The following is a 23856-nucleotide window of genomic DNA, read 5'->3' on the forward strand; positions in this document are numbered from 1 at the left end:
AAGAGGCAGCCAGAAGCCGGAGGATTGAGCAGCCACAAGTATGGTTTTTGATTCCTACTGTTCACTCAAGGGACACCAGGCTCAACTGTAGGCTCCTCTCTCCAGAAAACTCTTTCATTTGAGTTAGTCTCCGCCATCTTTTCTAGCCTACCCTATCGCTTCCCCTTTCAGTTGGATCTTGAGGGAAGGAGGAAGAGCTTGCATTACATGAACTTCTCCCTTTGAATTCACGGAGATTTGTGGTAGCAGAAAGCATTAGTCTTTAGGGTGAAATTATTTTTGATTATTTTAAAATGTGAGCAGGGACTTCCCTGGTGGTCCAGTGGTTAAGACTCGGTGCTCCCAATGCAGGGGGCTTGGGTTCGATCCCCGGTCAGGGATCTAGGTCCCACGTGCCGCAACTAAGACCCAGCGCAGCCAAATAAATAAATAAATATTACAAAACAATAATAATAAATTTTTAAAAAATAAAATAAAATGTGAGTTAAGGGAGTGAGTTCACTCCAGCCATATCTTAAATGTTGACAGATACCCCTATAAGATTTTCATTATTCAAGAGATTAAGTGAAAATAGAAATAAAGTGTTAGTGTTCTCTCTATAAAGGCAAAGTGCCATTAACGTCAGTTTATGACAGAAAAATCTCATTGATTTTGCTTTGTGATAATTATAGTAGTGGAAAAATAGAGATGAAGCTTTGATCTTTGTAGACCATAACATACGTGTTTTCATTTCTGTTTTTGCTTTCTCCCATGTTAGGCAAAGGGACAATAGGACATTTATGAAGAAAATAAATAAAATATAGAATCACTGGGACAAAAATAGAGAACTATTTAAGTGAACACGTTTCAGGCATTTAGACATCACAGGGGTTACTTGGTAATACTTGGCCACCTGCCATCATTTTCATTTTTTCTTAACTACTTCTGAGAGACCTCCTTCCACTTAAAGTATATATTAATAAGATGTTGCCACATGTGGACTTGTAAGACTGGGGAGTGAGGGTGATAATTAAAATCATATGCAGATCTTTAAAAACTCACTTTAATTATATGAAGTTTTAATTGTTCTACCAAGCAGAATGTGAATTTTGAAGATATTAAAACATATTCAGATGTGCTCCCAGTTAGTTGCCTTTGGGTACCTTCTGGTGCTGCAGCCAGGGACCAGTGAACAGCCCCAGTCTGGGGGGTAAAGGGAGTGAGGATAGGCTTGAACATGGTGAACCAATCTCTGCAGGGGTGAAGGCAGCAGTACGGAGTAGATGGACTCCCACCTTCCAGAAGCTTATAAGCCTGGCTCTCCCTGATGACAGAGCCAAAGGGAAATAGAGTAAGTCCCTTTAGCTTCTTACATGATGAGGCCTTTCAGCCTTAATACCGTATCAACTGAGCATTCGAGACTAGAGCAGCATTTTATTTGAGCCCACAATAGTTGGAGAAGCAAAAAAAAAAAAAAAAAAGAAAATCCCAATGTTGTAATTTCATATGCAATCCACTGTTTTTCACCAGCTGCCAGGTGAAAGTCCTTAAAGGTACAGAAGATGAATGAAGCCAGATCATTCAATGGCATATTCAAATATTCATGCATTCATGTATTCATTAATTCATTCATCCATTCCTTCAATAAATATGTCATCAATAGCATTTTTGACCTCGGGGAATGAGGCTACATCATAATATATCCAGGTCAAGTTGGAGAAACCCTGATGCCAATCAAGATGTATTTTAACTTTCAGTCTCATTCAACACTTTATCTGAGATTAGGTTTCCTGTTCTTGGAATACTAGGACAAGGGAGCCAATCAACTCTGTAGTTTAGGAGGGAATTTGAAATTAAGCTATATAGCAGAAGAGAGGAATTCAAGACCAACCAGCAATAGTTTGAGAAACCTACTCCCCGCCGCACAAAAAAGCCATACCATGGACTTACAATAAAATAAGTATCCTTCTGTGGAGATTGTTTATCTCTTTGTAGAAGTAGAAGTAGTCACAAAGAATTTTCTTGATCTCAAACCCAGTGATACAATCACTCCAAACATGATCACATTTATAATGTGTGTACACATCTTTCACTTCTGCCACTTTCTGCCTGTGTAACTGTGGACAAGTCACTTTCTCTCGAGAAGACTCAGTCTCCTGTACTCTAAAAAGGACAGTTGAGCTGGATGATGTCAAAGGCCTCTTCCAGTATCCCTGTTCTACTTATGAGCATGATGTTTTTTCCATTCCCAAGAAAATACAGGAGGAGAGGAAATACTTCAAAGCTATAAGGAAAAGATAAATTTGTGTTTTGGGAAATAGTCCTATCTCTGACATGACAATGACGCCATGCTGTTTTCATTGGAATTGATGTGTTATAGTATCCTGTCCAGTTGGGCCCGCATTTGTGCTTGCAGCCATGCTGTCCTTGGGCTAGGATTGGGTTAGCTGTTCCAGACTCAAGTCGACCCCGCCTTCTGCTTGATGAAGAAAAAGCAATTGCAACCTCAAAAGGGCAGTTTGTTTCTGTGGTTGCTCCTGAAAGTGGCATAACCCCTTTAGACCTCAGCAAATATTAAGCTAATTAAATTGGCTGAATTTAATTGTGGGGAAAAGTTAGTATTGATTTCAGAAGATGGCCCTCTTCTTGCCCTCTTGGAAGGAGTTCCACGTTCTTAGACAAGTTTGTTTTCAGAGAAAACATTAGACCTCTTTTTAAGAAAATCCAGTTGTTATTTTTAACTTTGGGACATTTTTAAAATCTCTACTTATACCTGGCTCTAAGTGAGTTTTGGGAAATTCTGTTCCACATCTTTAAATATTAAGTATTTGGATCCCTAAATATTCTCCAGATTCACAGACATATAAGGCAGAAGGCATGACTGACTTGAGTCTGGAACAACTAACCAGGTTAAGTAAATGAATAAATGCTTTATTTGACAGATTTATTGAGAACCTTCTGATATCCAGTACCAGGAATGCAAATATCAATAGGACATGGTCTTGCACTCTGTAAAGTCACAGAAAGCTAGAAGGGCTGGGAGTTACCTGGTTCAGTCCCCTGCTTCACTGAAAGGGCAGGACTACACCACCTTTATATAATCAATATAATATGATTTTTAAAGAATTTGGGGAATGGCCATCATAATTTCCAACTCTGTCCGCCACTAATTCATCTAACCTAATAATTTTTCAAGCCTAAGCCAGACGTGTCTTTGAACTCATCTTGACTTGAACCTTTCTACATGTCTAAAAACTCTTTGGGGCTTAGAGAGGTCCAGTGTCTGTTTCAGGTGACCAAAGCCTTCATTGTCAGCCTCTGCTTAGATGTTCTTTCCTTCCTACAAGTCAGCATCCTTGGCATCACCTGGGAGCTTGAGACCAATGCAGAATCACAGAATCTCCTCCAAACTGTTAAATCAGATTTTGCATTTTAGCCAGATCCCCTGGTGATTCCTAAGCACATTGAGCTTGAGAAGCTCTGTTCTAATGGGTAAAGCCTTTCAATGCTGCCTAGGATTTACCTAAGAGAAGGAATTATGTAGCTATCTTTGCATTAAGGATTCTACCTTTTTAAATTTTTCCAGTTTTATTTTGAAGTTTTCAAACATATGGAAAATTTAGAAGAATTTTATAGCAAAATTTACCAGTATGCTTACCACCTAGATTCTGTCATTAATGTTTTACTCCACTGGCGTCATCATATATCCATCTATCCATATCTGCATCCTTCTGCCCATCTATCAGTACATCTTTTTTTTTTTTTTTGATGCATTTCAAAGACAACAACAGTATACTTTCACCTAAATAAATACCACTGGTATGTATATAATTAGAGTTCGATATTTGTTTGCAGTTTTTTCCTCTTCTGAGGTAAAATTTTACACAATTAAATGTACAAACCATAAGTGTGCATTCTCTAAGTTATGACAAGTGAAATACACTTGCATGTAAATTTCCTACTCTTTACTTTCTTGGGTCTACCCCTTTCTCATAGTTTACAAAAACAAACAAAAAAGAAGGAAAAAGAAGAAGGAACAGAGCACCAAGTTATCCACAGAACAGTAGTCTGTTCTTCTCCAGCCAGTCAGGTGTTCCCCTCCCCCTCCCACCTCCAGCCGCTTCTCACCCCTTTGCTCCATCTCATAGCCAAACTCAGCTAAAAAGCCCACTTAAAATTGAATAAGATGGTTTATTCTATATTTGCCTTAGGTTCTGACTTGCTGTGCCTGTTTTTAAAGGGACTTACAGCCCTTTTTCATACTAAGAACTTTCAAAATATATAAACGTAGAAACTAATGATATTTGAAGTTAAATTATAGTAAGATTTCCTCACTTGTAAGAAATTACATTTCTCCTCTTTTAATCTTTTGCCATTTCTCCCCATTTCTTCCCTAGTGTCCTTTAGCTTGAAGTCCAATTCATTTTCTGAAACCTCCCCCAAACTTCTACAAACTTATTATTTTTCAAAGTCACACACCTGTCTAAAATCCTACTTTATTTCTCCTTTGGGAAGTGATCTATTCTGGGAGTGTGGAAGCCAGCCTCAGCCAACCTGTAGACCTTGAGGATACTCTCTCTGTTAGAGGATGAGGTTCTCATGAGGGAAGTTTCAGATCCCTCTCTCACCAGAGCTCAGGAATTCTAGAGAGAACCAGTGTAACTACTGAGGGTTCTGTGCCTTTTTAGAGCGGTAGAAGAACAAAAGCACAATTAATTACATGCTTAAAGTTCTGGGGATAACTTGAGCCTCCACCAGTATCCATACTAAGAATACTAATTCATAATAGTTATTGAGTGCCCTGATCCAGTGTCTTTATAAATATTCTCATCTCCATTTTATGGATAGAAAACGGAGACTCAGAGAGGTTAAGTAGTTTGCCCAAAAGTCAAATAGCCAGTCAGTGATAGAGCCAGGGTGTGGACCAAGATGGTCTAACTCCAAAGCTTCTGTTCTTTCCCTTTATCCAGATGGACCCTTGAACCTCTGGATCTTACGCTTAATGAAGGGAGGTGTCAAGAACCTTACAGTAAAAGACTCCGTTATGTTTCCTAGTAATAAATATTTTGGAGCCTGGCTGATATGGAAAAGAACTATAAGAACTCAGTTATGACTATTCTGTTATATATGCTTTCAGGGTAGCATATAGAAGGCTTAAGACTGGTTGGTTCTTTTATTAAAATTAAATCTAAAACTTATATAGTAAGTCCTCCCCTGGATAGCTTACTCTTCACCACTATTATGTCATATTTGGCTAGCCAACTTAGCCAGGGACCCAGTGATCATACACAAGAGAGAAGAGAGATTTTAGATCAAGTGTCTCTTCATGGAGAGATTTGATGGTTCACTAAAATAGATGGCAAGACTGTTTCAGGAATCTAGGTACCAAATATCAATAGAGGTTTTGTTTTGTTTTGAAGTTTTAATTTGGGGACAGTGAAATGGAAGAAGAGGAAAATTTTGCCTGTTAACTTAATAAATTATACATGTTAAGTAATGGTTTTGGAGGATGGAAGATCAGCAGTGAAGAAACTGGGGCATTAACTATAGAAGTAACAGTTTTTCCTAGACCAACAGAAAAGATGAGAAGGAGCCACCTTGCTTCACTGGGCCAGGACTTCTGTCAAGTGTCCCCCTTTGTTAACACTTAATACTTGGCATTTTTAATAATTAAAAAGAATAAAAATTTAAAAGAATAGCTTAAAAGAATAAGTGCAACAAGGTACAAGGATAATAGATGGATAAAACTAGAAAAAATAAATAGAAAAATATAATAGCAAATATTAAATTTAAAAGATCCAGGAAATAAGAAAAACAGAGAATTAAGAAGAAAGAAGGCAATGGAATGATAAAAAGGCAGGAGATGGATAAAATTGCATGTGAAATGGCAAAATGAACATTAAAAGCAATTAAGATACACAAGTAGGGCTTCCCTGGTGGCGCAGTGGTTGAGAATCTGCCTGCTAATGCAGGGGACCCGGGTTCGAGCCCTGGTCTGGGAAGATCCCACGTGCCGCGGAGCAGCTGGGCCCGTGAGCCACAACTACTGAGCCTGCGCGTCTGGAGCCTGTGCTCCGCAACAAGAGAGGCCGCGATAGTGAGAGGCCCGCGCACCGCGATGAAGAGTGGCCCCCGCTTGCTGCAACTAGAGAAAGCCCTCGCACAGAAACGAAGACCCAACACAGCCAAAGATAAATTAATTAATTTTTTTAAAAAAAGATACACAAGTAGTAAAGAGGACAATAACAACATAAAATTAGCTGGAATGAGTGGTTAAAATAAATAGCCTCCTCTAAGAACATACAAAGATTATAAAACAGATCAAGTAGTAATAAAATAAGGAAGTGGTATAAAGCAGTAAATTAAAGAACAATAGTAAAACAATAAGAAGGGAAGATTAACAGGCTAAAATGACATTTAATAATTGGATTATTAATAACTAACACTTTCTGACTTCTTCCCATGTGTTAGGCACTTTACATGCATTAACTTATTTAATTCAATTTTATTAAAATAATTAGGACATTAAAAATGTAAACAAAAAAAGTTTAGTGAGGGATGAAATCAGGCATCAGAACAACAACAATAAAAAAAAGTCTAAAGGTTAGAAAAATATACCTATGGGTGTCAATTTTCATTCCTTATCTGGAGTGATTGTTTTTGCTATTAAATCACCAAGTACCTGCCCCGGTACTTCTCTAGATTACATGTTCTAGAAGTGCCTGGCACTGTAAATGTTGGTTCTTTACCCCTCTTGTCCTAGTAAGCTTGGCCTTTCCTAGAGACAATTGCTAGTGGTTAAAATTCTCAAGCAGTAGAATCCATGGCCCAGAACCTGTGGCAGTGGGAAAACATCTCATAATCCTACCCATTTTACAGGGTTTAGATCAGGATTATCTTCTCCTAGAAGTTCTTCCTGGTTCCTACATAGTACTTAGTGCACTGGGCTTGGAATGGGAGTTCTTCTCTGATTCTTTTCTTTACTTCCTCTCAGCCGTAGCTTTCTGAAGAGGATTCTAGTTTGTATCCCAGCCTTCCGTTCAGACTTGGTACACACTAGGTGCTTAATGCATACTTTTTGAAGTGAGCCTACTTGAACCTATTGTCAAGAGGTTTTTCTTTTCTTTCTTTCTTTTTTTGAAAAACCAGCAACCAACTTGTGTCTGGATTTTCTGCCTGCCTGGAACCCCTACACATTTTTGGGTTTCTGTGGTCCAGAAAGAGTTTCTCCCATAAGAGAATGGCTTTTTCTTCTTTTTCTCTCTATTTATCATATCCCAGTACCCATCTTTTACCTCCAACTTCCATATACCTTATACCCAATAATCTTTACTAATTCATGCTAGAACTCTTTTATGGGTATGTTCAGAGACCAGGTATCTGTTGCTGTTTCTTCTCTTCCCCATACTTGTCTCTGGGGCAGGTGTTGTCTCTGAAGACTTGGGCTTGATCTACAATTCCTTCATTGATTCATTCATTCATATTCACTCATTCGATCAGCAGGCATTTTCTTGGAATTTACTATTAACCAGTTGTGTTGGGCATTGAGACAGGGTAAATTAAAAAGAGATCAAATGCTTCTTTTCAAGCAACTCCCCATCTTGTCAATCTAAGCAATCAATCTAAGTTGATTGCTATGTTTAACATCCTTCCTTTGACCTTAATTTTTGTGGAATGGGAAAAACAACTGATTAATACCCTTGACAGGTAATTATATTTTGAAGAGAGTTGTGAAATCACCTGCTAACGCACTATTCTCCAGGCAGAAGAGTCCCTCTTACCTCCATCTTTCTTCCTCAGACCTGGATTTGACCATTAATTGCACTGGTCTTTTTTCCAGTGAGCTGTAGAGGTTGGCCACGACCTTTCAAACACACAAGACAAAGACCCAAATTAGATGTGGACTTTCCTTCCTACACTTTGTTTAAATTTTACATTTACTTTTTTTTCTGATTACAAATTAATATTTAATGTAGAAAATTTGGAGAATGCAGGGAAATCACAAAGAAGAAAATTACTGCTAACTTTTTGCTTGGCAGCCTCCTAGCATTTTGTGTCTAAGTATGTTTTGTGTGGGTGTAGAAAAGTTAGGATCATATGGAACACATCATTTTGTAACCTACTTATTTTACTAAAAATATATTATGAATATTTTCCATATCATTAAACATTCTTCTCAAACATAAGTTTAATAACTGCATAAGAGCTTGTTACCGGGAAAGTCCGTAATTTATTTAATCAGTCTCTACTGTGGAACATTTAACCTGTTTTCTCTTTTTTTTTTTTTTACTATTATTAATAACACTGTGGTAAACATCATAGTACAGAAAATTCAGTACATATTTTGTATTATTTCCTTGAATAAATTCCTAGAAATGGAGCTGCTAGATCAAAGGGTATGAACAAATCTAAGGCCTTTGTGATGTATTATAAACTTTTCTCCTGGAAACTCCTATTAATTTATGGTTCCTACCAGCATTTTTGATCCTTCCCATTTCCTTACATTCTCAATAACAACGTCTTAGCAGTTTTTCAGCCTTTTTCAATTATCACATTATAAAATGCCATCTCATTTTTAGTTTAATTTAATTTGTATCTCTTTGATTTGCTAATGAGATTGAACATTTTTCATCTGTTTGTTAGTCTTTTTTATGCATTCTTGAAATGCTCATGTTTTTCTTATTGATTTCTAAGAACTCTTACACAAGAAAGGTATGATTCCATTTCTCGCTTGGCCAATATTTAGAAAATAGAGAAAATTCTATTTCTCAATGGAGAAGGACTCAGGAGGAATAAGGCCCCAGGTCTCATTCTGTCTATTTCTGTGGAAGGTTCTTCAGAGTGAAAGCTGGATTGTTATCCTAGGAAAACTAAAGGCAGATCTATATGTGATACTGGTGATGATCTTAAAAAAAAATTAACCCTGCAATCTGAACTGGCTTGACATTTTCTGTATTTCTAGTCTATGAAAAAACTCAGGACTATAAAATAGAACCCAAGAATTGTCTAAAAGAACCTAGAGATACATTAGTCAGTCAAAACTTTCCTTGAAGATTTACCCTATGTCTAGTGTTCCCCTAAGTATTAGGAGTTGTCAAATAAGTCATTGGCTAGTTTATAGCCAGGTTGAAGAAATAAAGCTACATATAATTTATAAGTTTTCTTACAACCTTAGCTAACCTTAGGTCTAAAAAATGGTCTTTTGAGTGACTAGATGTTTTCTCGTATTTTGGAGGCTATATCTGTCTCCTTGCATCTTCTTTTACCACCTGAAAAGTAGCACATTCTTCTAGATGATTGAATTTTGATGTCTCACCATCATCACTCCCCTCTGCCCTTCTCATTCCCTGGCAGAACACATATAGAAAAGCCAAGTCAGACTCCTGAGCCCACAGCACAGCTGGAAGATTTCCACTGCAGAGATTGCTGGGACAATCTAAAAGGAAAAAAATTAAAATTTAAAAAATCAACCCAGTCTTATACTTGGATGAGAATCTCAGAATAAAAGAGGATATCCCCCAGCATCCACTGAAGATATCTGGGGTGGTGTCAAAGTAACTCAGAATTCTTGAGTACGTAGTTTCCAAGCACTTGCCTTCATTTCATAGGTAAATAGAATTCTCAAAACAATAGTATCATTCCCTAAATAAGGCACAGTAGAGCCTCATGCCCCATTCTAGCACGCTCCCCTCAACATTCTCTGTCTGCCTGTACCCCACAACTTCCCACCATCTCTCCCCCCTACCCTTCTGTTAGCTGTAATGACCCTGCAAACACTAAATGGCATTTGAGTGCATTAAGCAGCAGACTCTCCGGTGACATAGCAATTATGGCTCTGAAATAGATTTGGTGCGTCACGGAAGATAAGGGTTTTGAAAGTTTCTGTTGTGATTATAGCCTGTAACTCCCACAAATAATAGGCTTCAAAACAAGAGCCTGCCAACGGAGCCTTTGTGGCTTTGTCTCAGTGATGGCACGTAAATTGCTATTAATGTCCTAAGTGTACTTGAATATGCCAGTCTTTGGGATGTGAAGTTGGCTCGGTGTCTCTCTTTACGCGACATGTCATTGTTGGTCTGATAATCTGGGGTAACTGCTGTCTCTTGGATGGTCAGGAAAGTGTAAGAGGATTTAGCTTCCTGTGTGATGGTAAATAGCCTCAAGGTTTACACCACGAGTTATGTGTGTGTTCCGTAGCTAGCCACTGTTTCTCGTTCAGGTGTGTATACAATTCCTGTGTGTACCCTGCGTAGATAATAGCCTTTCAACAAAGCCACGGCAAAATCAAAGGTTATGAAACTAAAATGAAGAATCTGGAGCTGTCTGTATCAGCCAATCAGATAATTTATACTGAGAGTAAAAAAAAATACCCTTTGCTTGAATTTTTCAGATTTGGCTATATGAGTAAATATAATTATCTATTGTCTTATAGAGCTACTCTTTTCCAGCATCTGCAGCATCTGTGTGTGTATGCACATTTTTTAGGTGCCATAAGTATTTTCTGAACACGTATTAGCTCTACGTCAGTATGATAAAGTGTGTGGAAATTATGTGTGTTTTTGTGCAGTGTGTGTGGATGTGTGTAAGTGTGCGTGTGCTTTAGTTTTGCAGGGCTGGGTGTAGAGGATGTTTATTCAGATATAAATAGTTTTCTGCACTAAGACACCTCTATTTGGCTAAAGCAAGCTGAGCTTATTTTTCTTTGTCTCTGAAAAGTTAAATAAAACAAATTTGAAGTTTTAACTTCCTGTATGTACATTTAACCTAAGGCCCCCCCTAAGTCTGTGGAACATGGAAACATTATATGTAACTGTCCCATTTGCACTTTGAGCAGAAATCTAAAAGCATCCCAGCCTTAAACTTGGAAATGTACACTACCTCGTATCCTGTGCAAGCTACGAAAGGTTCAACCCAGACCATCCTCTGTGTCTCAAGTGCCTTACGTGGCAGTATTAATTCTGGGCCTTCACAACAGATGAATTAAGGAAGGATGAAGTTAAGAAGGTTCCAAAATAGATCTTGATCTTGGATTTGACCTATATGTGCATGTACTTCAGTCGTGTGGCTCTGGGAGCTGGCAGGATGGTGCACCGTGATGGTGCTGTAATTTTGCAGTTGGATTTTGACTGAGTGCCCTTGAGTGCATGCCAGATACAGTTGGAGATAATGACTTGTAATAAGAGAGTTCACATTCATACCAAGTGAACATGGATCAGGGTTACCATCTGACTATACAGGTCTCAGCCCAGGACTTCGCATCGCCAGTGTAAGGTAAACTGTATTAACTAACAAGGTGGTACCACACACAGTGATGTCTCAGAAGTATAACCCCTGAGGAATACAGTTTGTCTTGTCCAAAATCAAGTTTGGTAAGGTGGATTGAGGCTTGAGAGTAGAAGGTATTAGAATCCCCTGAAAGAATTCTCTGAGGCCAGTCTTGTGGTTCATAGGTTCTAGCACCTTAATAAACAGCGCATAGATTCCCAGAAGGTGAACTTGAGAGCATGAGTCATCTGCCTTCCGCCCTGAGATCAGTAGCAGCCATGCTCTGCACTTCATGCACCCCAAGCTTTTGAAACCTGTAATGTCCAGAAGCTGTGGCATATAGTGGGGACTCAGTTTGGCAAATTCTAGTTTCTGAGTTGTAGATTCCTGGCCTGAGAAGAATAGATGTTCACACTGAGTTTATGTACCATTATATATTCATCAACCAAAGTAAGAGAATTATTATTACGATTCTTACATAACTACAAAGTTACAGTGGGTACCAGCATACAGATGGCTTTACAGACACAGGGACAGGCGCCAAAAGAAGCTTTCAAAGCATTCATTTCTCTATTGGTTCAACTCAAGTACTTAATTGAGCAGTTGCTCTAGCAGACATGATCCTTGTCTTCCAATGGCTTGTGGTTGAATGATTTAGCATCTTACTGAAGATAAAAATCAAAGCCTGCCAGCCTTGACATGATCAAGCCATCCCATTCTCCAGGCCCGTCTTGCTGCGCTCGCCACTCTGCTCCTCCTATGCCCCATTCTTTCAGGCCTTCTTTCAGTTCCTTGGAGCCTTTGGACAGGTTTTTCCTTCTGCCTAGAAGGCTGTTTGCCCCACTTTTTACTTGTCTATTTTCTGTTCACTTTTAGGCTGACTTTCCAGAAGCCCCAACCTCAATGAGTTCCCTGTTCCTCTGTCTCATAGCATTTATTACCATCTGGAATCTGTATTTGTTCTTTTGATATGTTTGAACGTCTATTTCCCACAAGGCAGCAAGCTCCATGAGGGCAGACACCACAATTTTTAAAAATGTGTTATATCTACCACAGTATGCCTAGTACATAGTATGAAGTAGGCACTGAACACATATTTGTAGATTTTAAGAATTAAAGGATTGCAGCTAAGAAGGTCTGGTGCTCACATGGATATTTACATAAATAAAAGCTGCACGTGGTTAAATGTCAACATGAAAGGTCAAAAGGTCAGTGGTACTAGAATGTAGAGAAGTGGGTGATGGTTTGCCCTGAAGCGACTTGCAGAAAGGAGGTAGCCCTCAGGCTGGGCCATGAAAGAAGATATGGATTCCTAGAGACCAGAGGAGGGGGTAGGCAAAGGCAAAAACCTCTCACTTGACTCCTCTGTAGAGTAGGAAGGAATCTCACTTTGGCAGTGAGAAATCTGTTATTTCTTCAGAGCGGCTTAAAGTACTAACGTCTGTTCTCTACCAGGGTATCTGTTCTATACCAGGGTATCTGTTCTCTACCAGGGTATCTGTTGTCTACCAGGGTATCTGTTCTCTACCAGGGTATCTGTTCTCTACCAGGGTATCTGTTGTCTACCAGGGTATCTGTTCTCTACCAGGAATGGCTAATGATACTGCTGATCTTTCTTAACCTTCACGGCAAAATCTCAGGGCTCAAGAGGCTGTGGTGGGAAGCAGACTAGCAAGGGGTATGGTGGTGTGACTTGGGTGTAAGGTCACCAGGGACTGACCTAGTGGTAAGTGGCAATCAGAGAGGATACCCCCAATAGGCAGGGGACCATGGAAACAGGAATCCTAGAGCCAGCGGCGTGGGATAATCCAGACAGAGGACCAACTTTAGGGAAATGCGATGGCAGGCAGTAGTTGGTGGGCTGAGGTTCCAGAGCAGGATTTCATTTACAAGAGCAAGTCACTACCTCATTCTTTTTTTAAAAAATTGAAGTATAGTTGATTTACAATGTTGTGTTAGTTTCAGGTGTACAGCAAAGTGATTCAGTTATACATATATGTATGTATATATTCTTTTTTCAGATTCTTTTCCCATGTGGGTTATTACAAAATATTGAGTAGAGTTCCCTGTGCTATACAGTGGGTCCTTGTTTATCTATTTTATACATAGTAGTGTATGTATGTCACTACCTCATTCTTAAATGAACTGTGATAAATAGGGCACTAAGCAGAAGCTAGGCAAGGGCTTGGTAGAGATGGTCACAGCCACAAGGAAGACATTCCCTGTATGAAAATACAGGTGCAGAAGGTCAAAGCAAGAAAAGCAGCAAAATTTATTCTAGCCAAACTAGGCTACGATAAAAAATTTTTGGCTGAGAGTACATGTTCTTCCCAGACAGGGTTACCCAGATTTAGCAAATGAAAATACTGCATGGGACATAACTTACACTAAAAAATTATTTGTTGTTTATCGAAAACTCAAATTCAACTGGGTATCCTATATTATATCTGGCAATTCCTTTCCCAGGTCCCATGGTGGAAGCTCTATCTGCATGTGGGTCTCAGCCCTCGAGAGACTAAAGATGGGCAAAGACCTACAGGCCACTTTGGGACTATGTCTATTTTGTACATTTTTCTGATTCCCAGGATGCCTGAGGTGGTGACTAGGAGACCGTTCCAGATGCAGGGTGGGATATCTTCCGGCTCCTTGTGCCCTGTGGAGAACACTCCTTGTTAAGATGGAATTGCAACAGGCAGTATCCAATGTTTTTCTCAATTGCTTTCCCTAAAAAGAAAACAGAACAATATAAATATGAATCATAGTTACTTGTTTGGGATAAGCTATGAAGTACCAGATCTCCTTGATGCCTACCTATTAGCAAGAGAAACGTTCACTTCCTAGGTGTAAAAGTTACCTTGAACCCTGGTGCTACCTCTGCTTTGCATCTTGAATATTTTCTAGCTATACACAGCTCTTTACATGTAGTCAGACTGAACTGTGGAGGTCAGGGACCTGATACCCTTCTCTATGTCCATACCCACGATGGAGGATGGATGTTACAGTGCCACTAAATGTTTATTTACTTCTTCTTATGTTCCTCCAAGAGATATTTATTAAAATCTACGCTGTGTCAAGCACCGTGGTAGGAACTTTGGAATCAAAGATAAGTTCCATAACCCTGTTCTCATGGTCCAGACGTGTGAAAGAACAAATGCAATATGGCGGCACAGGTGTTGTGATAGAGGTACATCCTGGCAGGGAGGTGCAGGGTGGGGGGAGATGACCTGGAGGGCTTATAGGAGGAAGAAAGGTTGCCAGGGGTCCGATACAGGTGCAAGGATACTTAAACTCAGTCTTGAAAAAGAGCCAAGGCAAGAGTGGCAAGTAAATGGATGAGTGGGGCACTGTATTCAAGGGGAAAGAAACAGGCATGAAATGGCAGCTCTGTTACGGGAATTTCTAAGTACCCTGATATGGTTGAAGTATTAAACCTGAGCATTGAGTTGAAGAGTCAGCAAGGTCCAGGACATGATAGACCTGATGAGGGCATTGAACCTCACCTTGAGGCCAGTAGGAAGCCATTGAAGGTTTAAACAAGGAGGTGACATGATCAAAACTACATTTGTGAAAGATCACGCTGAGGGCAGCTGGAGAGAGAACTGTAGGGGTGCCAGAATAGCCATGGGTCTGTTTACTGTTGTAAAATTTCCCAGGGAAATTTTGAATCCTTTGTCCCTAAGGGGGCTTTCCAGTAGCATTTTTTCATCCCAGAGCATCTCTTGGGAAGTGCTCACAGTATAATCTTGGGAAAAGTCTATGCATATCAGGAAAACATAGTTCTATCTTGATGGAACAATGTTGGATCTAGGGTGTGACTCCACTGTGTGAGCTGATGTCTCCCCTGATAAATGGCTGTGTGTGTGCTTGTATGTGCAAGTGTGTGTGTGTGTGTAGAGAGAGAGGGAGAGAGGATGCATCCATGTTTCTTTGTTTTTCTTCCTGGCTGGCCCCGCCAGGGCCTGGGTTATTGAGGGCCTGGAGCACATCCACCTCCTCACCCTTGCTGAAGGCATTGCTGGTGATGGCATCTGGCCCACATGCAGATCAAGCTCAACTCGGTGCTGACCTCAGCCGGTTTGTGGCACCTCGGTGTATTTCTGGGTTGCAAATGAGAGTTTCTTAGTGCCAGGCTCACTTGGGCTGTCACATCAGGTGATGAATTCTCTGCATCAACCGTGTACTGCTAAGGTAAGCTCAGAGGAAGAGTGGGAAAAAGAGCAGGATGGGACCAGCGGTTCTCACTCAGCCCAGCAGCCGCTGCTCTGGGCGAAAAGGGGTACTGGCTCCGCAACAGCGAGGGAGAGGCAGGTGGCCCCCTGAGTTCTGGCTCGAGGAGGGCAACCGAGGAGAGGGAAGTCAGGGCTTAAGCTGCAGTTCTGTGCTCCTGTGTCTGTCAGGAGGAAGCGAGCGGGTTTTGCCATCCACCGTCGCTCCATCCCCAGCTGCATGGCTAGCTTCCTCTCCCTCCTCTGGTAGGCGTGCTTTGCCTTATCCATTAGATGGGATTCTGGCAAAATGTGGTGTCTATCAAGTTATGTGGGTAGGATAGAGAGTAGTCATTTTTGTTCCTGAAACATTTTGTTCCCAAATGCCTTGAATTTGTGTTTTGAAAGTCCAGATTTTCTTAACTAGGAAATCTACTGCATTTTGTCCTAATTCTATATTCTATTAGCTTCCACTTCATGAGGTTCCAGGTCAAGCCTGCTGCTGGCTTAGGTTTCCCCTGGTGGAATTAAATGTTACACCAAGTCTTGCTTCCCAGGCCACAGGCTACAGAATTAACCTGAAAGAACTGGGTGTAAATGTGAACTCTCTCCCATTATGGATGCTTTGAGATAAAAAGGGCATATTTGGCTTTACAGATTCCCACCCCTGTAACCCCTCAGGGTGGTTTCCAACAACAGCATTTTACAAAGTGAGTGTGTCCCTTTAAAGGCTGGTTTGCATCGGAGAGCGAAGGAGGAAGTTGGGGTGCAGAAGAAAAATTAAAACAGAGGTCTTATTTTCCCGCCACCTCACACGGTTGTTAATGAGACCATCTTTGACTCTCACTGTTCCCAGAGATAAATAAACACACAATGGCGGTGTTTCCTACTTAATATTCACCCGCAGTGGAGGAAGAGGGAAGGAATTGCTCCCCGGGGTTAACGTGGCAGTAAGCGAGGTCAGCTGTTTCCCAAGACGGTGCAGCCTCTGAACGTCTTACATTAAAGCTGGAATGATACAGCTGAAACAGCCAAAGTGATTTACGGGAAACCCGGTTAGGGTGGATTTGCTCGCGGTTTCTGATCTCATGGAGGTTTTAGCAGCCGCAGCAGGAGCAGGGGCAGACAATATGCCAGGGTAGAAAGCACCTCCAGAGAAAAGAATCCTTCAGCATTTCCCAGTGTTAGACTCGTTTGTTCTAAAAAGTACTTGCATTCATCTAACTTGAAACCCATAGGCTACAGTGTCCTGAATTTAGCAAGAAATCAAGGGTCATAGCTGGGATATCCTGGGGTAGGGTGACCTGGGACTGAAAGTCCCCCATTCCATTAAATCGCAGAGTCCTGGGCAAACTGGGGCAGTTGGTCACCCCATCTGAAGTGTGTGTGCATATGTGTCTGTGTGTGTGTTTGTGGATGGAGGGGGAGTGAAGAAAAGGCAGTTAAAGAGATTTGTTTTATTTCTTTATTTTTAATAAGGTTTTTATATACTCTTCTTCACCAGGCGAACTAGCATAATTAAAATGCTGGTTTTGGTATCAGGCTGAACTAATTCCTGTTTCCACCATCTGTGAGCTCTCTATCCCCTCTGGCATCCTGAGCACTGGTCTGAGAAAACAGAACTTTTGAAGGAAAGAGATCAAATGTCTGCTGTTTGAGTTATTTCAGCTCAGAGATGACTCAAAAAGAAGTGTCCTAGAACCTTCTGGTCAATATACAGCACCTTGCTAATTCCCTGCTAATGAAACGCCACAGAGCTCATTTTTTTACTAATGGCTTCATTTGGGGCACCACTTATTGTTATTTTAATGGAATTATAGTATGGCTCAACAATGGTAGTGGTGGTGATTTGTGAGCAATGTAATGGCATGCCTTTGTGCCAAGTGCTATGACATGGACACTAGCTGCTTTAGAGAGCTTCCTCCCCTACTTGTCTCATACCAGGTCGAGTCTAAGATACATGACATTTTTCCTCTTTTATAAGCACCTCACTCTCTGCTTTATGATGTTGTGCTTATGGAGCTCCTGGAAAGTTTCCTAAAATTCCATGCTACCCAGCAAACGCACACACACACACATACCTTCCAGTCTTTTTAATTAGTGAGTTAATTTATTTATTTATCTACCTATCTATCTGATAAGCATACACATATTAAAAAATTATTAGGATGCATGTCAAAATGCTAAGAGTAATTATCTCTGGGTAGTAGGATTATGGCTATTGTACTCTTTGTTCTTTACAATTCTCCTATTTTCAAATATGATATTGCATGCATAATTGCAAACATTGTATTTGCAAATATCATATAAGCATATCTTACTTTTATCATCAGAAAAGATAAATGATGCTAAAGGATTTTCTTCAGGGAAAAATAAACAGAACCATGATTCTCAATCAGCCTAAAATGGTACCAAAAGAATACATGTGTTCTTGGTTGAGAGGGGAGGCTAAGTAAGATATTGTCACTCTGGTGACCAACCTAAATGTGGAAATTGAATTAATTCTTTTCTTGTTTCTGATCATCCTACAGAGTCTTTTAGGCCCCAAAAGATAGCAAAGCCTCCTGTTATAAGAGAAAGAATTCTCATTTTCCCCTCATTGTTCTCTTTCTAATCTCTCTTTCACAAACAACAGGGGAAATGGCCTCCAACAGAAAAGGGGAGCGGGAGGAGCTGCCTGACTCAGTTAAGAGATGGAGATTTGAACTTGAGAACAGTTATTCGTTGATCCAAGAGTGAGGGGCCATGTTCCTGGCATTGCCCAGGATGACCTTTTGACCGCTTAGTGTCCAGATCTGCTCTTAAAGTGAGGTGTGTGGGGAAAAACCTACCCTCATGCTGAAGTAATTGGTGGGAGCTGCTCTGAATGAAAAGCCTGGCTTTCCTGGGAACATTGGAGCATCATTTGGGTGAGCCAATGACAGAGAGAGCCCAATGGATGAAAAGGGCAGAGAAAAAGCAGCCTGATTCAAAGGTTAGGAAGCCTGTGTTCTGTCTCAGTCGGAATCCGGAAGCCTGATTTTCTCTTACGCCTGTGCTTTCTTATGAATGAAACGTGAATGGATGTTTCCCGGCACCTACAAGTGCCAGCCATGCTCCTGAGTACTGTGGATTATACTAGGGTGGAAGCTGTGGTCCCTCCCAAATGGCAATAATCATACCTGCCCCAGGTACCCCCACCTACTTCAGGGAATAAAAGGAGAGGAAAGTACAATAAAAATAATTTACCAGGACTCCCTAAAATCTGGTCTGTTCAGTATTAACATTTCCAGCGTTGAGAGTCTATTAACTTCAAAGGAACCCAGTGACTGGGGAAAAGAGGCCTTGTGGCACATTTACAGTTCAGTGCTTTAAAATATGTAAACAATCATGAATCAACCATTGTAGCAAATCATTCTTCAGCTATTTAATGATGGGGAATTTTTTGAAAGGGGTGGTCATTAAAACAAAGCCTTTTAGGACAATTTTATTGTTTTAATGCATCTGGATTTATAGAGTCTTAGAAGATGATCTACAAATACAGATCAAACTTGTAGCTTCCTGTCTTACCACCTTTTTAGATATAGTCACACAGACCAGTCCTTATGGTGTTGGCACCATTGTTTTACCTGTTTTATTCGTCTGATCACCCGCTTTTCAAGGCTCACTTCAGAGAATCCCTCCTCCATGAAGCCTTTGCTGATACTGCGTCAAGAGGAGATACTGCCTTCATTTGAAGCTTCATGACAACTGGGCTGTACCATGTATTAGGTTCTGCCCAGCATTATAGTTCATTCGTCTGCTTGTCTCATCCCCATCCTTGAGGACGTGAGCTGTATCTCACTCATCATTATATACCCTCGAGCAGCTAGAACAGAACCTTGCATAGAATAGGTGCCTGGGATCCCATAATACAGGGAGCATTCAGAGCTGGAAAGGACCCGAGAAAGCATTTGAGCTAATCTTTTAATTTTTCTAAAGGGGAACCCAAGGCCAAACAGGGGGAAGTTCTTCTCCAGAGCCAATAGCTACTTGTTGCCAGGGTCAGAACTAGAACTCGGTCCCTTGGCCTGCAGGGCAGCTGCCGTCATCCTAGAGCACACAGAACAATCATCTGGTGGCTTGGGCTGAATTACAAAGCCTGTGAGAAGTGAGAGGTGCTAGTACTGTGTCCAGAGGCTCGCTGGGAGCAGCCAAACTCATCTGAGGGTGGGGGAGGTGGGTATCATCGACCACAATCATAGCCGCCCCTTGGATGAGTGTTCCCATGTGCCAGGCACTGTGCTCGGCCCTTTACCCAAGTTGCCTTATTGTCATTGTCTGCTCAGAACAGCCACCCGATCTCAGAGGACTGACTTCTCTCCCTTTTTCCCTTCTAGGCTAATGGAGGTTGGCAGGACGCTACTACCCCTTCATCAGTGACCTCCCCTACAGAAGGCCCTGGCAGTGTTCACTCTGATACCTCCAACTGATCTCCCAGCAGTCGCATCCCGGCTGACCCTGTGCTCCAGTCGGGGCCGGGCCAGGAGGGAGGGTTTCTCAACGCTGAAGCGGTCAGACTGGAGGTCGAAGCAATCAGCACACACAATAAGAGTCTCCTTCTCTTCTCTTCTTTGGGATGCTGTTTCAGCCAATCTGGACACTTCTTTATACTCTCTTCCCTTTTTTTCTGGGTAGAAGCCACCCTTCCCTGCCTCCAGCTGTCAGCCTGGTGTCCATCATCTTCCCCGCCCCTTTCCCTCTGTCCTAGACTCCCTGGGTCCCTGCCCTCTATTACATCCCTGAAGGATATTTTCAACAATTAGAGGAATTTAACGAGGAAAAAAAATAACAAAGAAAATAATAAAAGTGTTGGTATGTTTTCATGCTGGTGGTTTGAGGAGCGAAATTTACCTCCCTCGGATCCCTTGCTCCCTCTGTTAACAGGCAGCCCTTCTCTGCTTCTCTCGTTCCTCTCACTACCTCTTAGCAGGAGTACGCCACATTGCCCTACTCATTCCAGGCCGCCCTGCCTCCTGTTGCTCTTCCCTCTCTGGGGATGATTCTGATTAGAACACAATTCCTCCTCTTCCTTCTCAGCCCCAGGTATTCTTTGGGGGCTGCCATTGCTGGGCTTCTAAAAGTGCCACCGTTTCTGGTTTCACCTCTGCTAGGTTGGTTCCCAGCAGGAAGTCAGGCAGCAAGAGAAGCCTCAAGGAACAAGAAGGGCGGAAATCCTAGAGGCTTTTGCATCTTCCCAGTAACAGCTCTTGGTTTCAGCGGGACAGTCTTTGGAGACCGTGCAGTAAGCGGTGTTCAGAATCTACTGCAAAACCAGGTCTGAGTTAGGCATGGTGGTGAATGCATCACTAAGGAGTAGAAGGTTCTTATCCTGCAACCCTTTACCTATCCCCTTTCTCTCTCCCTCTCTCTCTCTCTCTCTCTCTCTCTCTCTCACACACACACACACACACACACACACACACACACACAAGCATACAAACGTAAGCATGTGCACAGCCTCACACATTCACTTGCCCCAAATCAGTCACATGCCACATTCAAATACCTATATTAGTAACCATAGCATTATACCTTGTGAGCCCAAGAGAGGGAATTAACAACTCTGAGTGAAGGTCACTGACACAGAGAAGCAGCATGTGCCTGGGGCTTCCAGGCCCCCAGCATGCACACACCAGAACGACATACACAGGACTTGATCATGATGAAGGCCAGGTTTCAGTTTCCAGTATAAACTAATCCTGTTCTCTCCACCTCTGGAGCTCTCAGGGAGCCACACACAGTACTTACAAAGTCTACAATGGATTTGGTTCTGTTTTGTTTTTGTGTTTATGTTAGGGACATTGCATTAATTATCCAAAGTGTTATATGGCACCACATTCTTGTCCTGGAGCAGAAAGGTGTATAAGAACGTGGCTCGAGCAAACTTTTTGCTTGCTTACTTTGAAGACCTGAGAGTGATGGGGAACAGGGAGGTCATGCTTTCAGTGAAATCATCCATGATTTTTATTCCCTGGTAATATCTGAGAGTGAAGAGTAGGTACTAGAAAGCTGTCCTCATGTCGCCTGTGCTCACATTCTTCATAGCCAACTGTGCCAGCAATAAACATGGCAGCTCTGTCACTTGATTAAGTGAGAGGTGGTCAGATCTCTTGGTGCCTCATTTTCTTCATCTGTAAAATGGGGGTTATTACGCCTGGCTCACCAAGAGGCTTGTGAGAGGCAGAAGAAGTTGATTTCATTCATATCCAATCTGTAACTGTGAAGTCAGGGGAAGAAGCATCCCTAATATAAACTGGTTCATGCCACATAGGGACAATAAATGGTTTTCCTGTTCTAACTTCTGGTTAACATTAGTACCCTGAGGTCATCAGCGTGATGACAAAGAGAAGGGTTAGTGTTGTTCCTTCTGTTTGTTTGTTTTGGTCTGCTTGGTTTCTTAGAATAGAGATGTTTCTAAATTGGAAAAAACGGGACCTGGTTCTCTTAGCTTGTACTTGAATCCAGTTATGTGGCCTTGTAACTACTTAGTCCCTGTCACATCTACTATGTTTGAGAGGCCTCCGGGAGAGGTATAAGACCCTGAGAGTTGAGAGTGGCCAGCTAACAAGGTCATGGACATTCTGCATGGCACTTCAGTAATGATTAGAAAATGTTCCTGTGTTTGGGTGTTGGGAGGTGGGGGGTTAACCTAAGGAACTAGAAGGTATGTGTATTTGAAGGAAATGCAAAAAGTAAATATTTGGCAAGATGGCATTATGCCTGGATGACTAAGAGTAGTAGAAAGACTCTCTTCTAACCTGTGCCATAATCAGAACAGGGCTTGATAAAGAGGATTCCTAGAAGGAGCCATCTTGTGACCATTCTACAGGGATTAAAACCAGTGGAGAACTTTGTCTGAGTGGCAGGGATCTATTGAAACTACCCACAGAGGAATATGGTGGGATCGCATCCCCCTGATTAGGGGCAAAGTACAAAAGGGACACAAAAGGGTTCTCTTGGAAACAGGAAGAATGATTCCAGATTTGGGTTGAATGATTGCCATTTTAAGTTGATGAAAGAGATCAGAGCAGTGCTACCTTTGCACAGGCAGTTTCTCTCCCTGCAGGAGTTTGCACTGATCACCTCTCACAGCATCTTGCCCACCTAGCACTTCATGCAGTGCTCTTCGCATCCAGTACCTTTCTCACGATTTCCCCTCCTCGCCTACGATCACATCCAACATGGCGGCCACCGCATCTCTTTGCATTAAGCGAAGCGTGAGAACACTGGCCGCGGAAGGATGGGGATGGAAAAAGCGTACCTCTGGAAATACAGCTCCCTGGGAATTCGTATTAGGTCAATCCTACAGATACCAAAATGTGCCCCAAGACTCCTTCATTTTCTGATGGAAGTGGGAGCGCTCCATTTTCCCTGGCAGATTTCCCCTGAGAAATGATACTAGCCCTAGGGTTTGCCCACCTTGTAACTCTTCATCACATCCTCCTTTTCATCCCTAACTCCTCCCCCTGGCTTGGTATTGACTCCTGTGCGGTACTTTTGCCAAGTGACACCTTTACGTTTATTTTTTATTTTGCTGTGGTGGTGGTTCTTTATTTACTGTTTGCCTTTTTCTCTCACATATCTTTCCCTGCCCCTCTTTCCTTCTGAGTTTTATTTTTCTGCCCAGAAAAACCTGACTTCGATACCAAAAAAAAGATGAAACTACAGAAACTCAAATTTAAAAAAAAAAAACTTAAAAAAAACACAAAAAAATACTCAACGATTCTTTCAGCTTTATTAACATTTTCCATTGTTTCTTGCGACTCGTGTCTCGTTCTTTGTAGTATTGATGATGAACATTTGATAATGAATGTTCTTGTATATTCAGATAAAGAAAAAAAAACCAAAAAAGCGGTCTGAATTTAATAGTGTTTATAATAAAAATTTTAAAAATGACCCTCATAGCACGCAAAACAGGATGGGGAATTTCCCCTCTTCTTTCTGTGACAATGCACATCATTCCTGCATTAGTTTTTAACACCGAACTACCTACATTCACCATTTCCCCCATTTTTCTTTTATTTTCTTGCATTTGTGAATTAGTTCAAGAATGCTAGAAAAGTGTCGAGTTGTGCACATCCATTTCCTGTTTCACAATGTTTAAAAGTGACAGTAATTCATTTTGTAAACTAAAAAAAAAAAAAAAAAAAAAGTTGGAATAGTGAGCATAATAGGTACAGCCTAACACGTTATTATGTTTATTAACTTTGAGACCCAGAAATAAATTCTTTTCTTTTCTTTCTTCTGCTCTTTAAAATATAAAAAAGAAATTATGTTTTGTTTTGTGTTATTTTTGGTTTGTTTATGGGGGGGGCTTTTTTTAATTGTCAGGATTATGGTCTTGCTGTTTTTATTCCTTAAATATGTATTTGAGGTGATGTGAAAA

General features: G+C 41.2%; 1 protein-coding gene across 2 annotated transcripts in view; it reads left to right on the forward strand.

Moving 5' to 3' along the window:
• The window catches only part of PBX1 (PBX homeobox 1), a 287434-nt gene extending 263793 nt beyond the window's left edge, over nucleotides 1-23641 (forward strand). For both annotated transcript variants that reach the window (XM_068541179.1, XM_068541178.1), the window contains one exon: nucleotides 19808-23641. Coding sequence is in view for 1 of the 2 variants with exons in the window: in XM_068541178.1 (XP_068397279.1) it covers nucleotides 19808-19900 (93 nt within the window). In the remaining variant the exon portion in view is untranslated. The remainder of the gene's footprint in view (nucleotides 1-19807) is intronic.
• The last annotated feature ends 215 nt before the right edge of the window (nucleotides 23642-23856 follow it).

The sequence above is a fragment of the Eschrichtius robustus genome, chromosome 3, assembly GCF_028021215.1.
Source record: "Eschrichtius robustus isolate mEscRob2 chromosome 3, mEscRob2.pri, whole genome shotgun sequence".
Lineage (NCBI taxonomy): Eukaryota > Metazoa > Chordata > Mammalia > Artiodactyla > Eschrichtiidae > Eschrichtius > Eschrichtius robustus.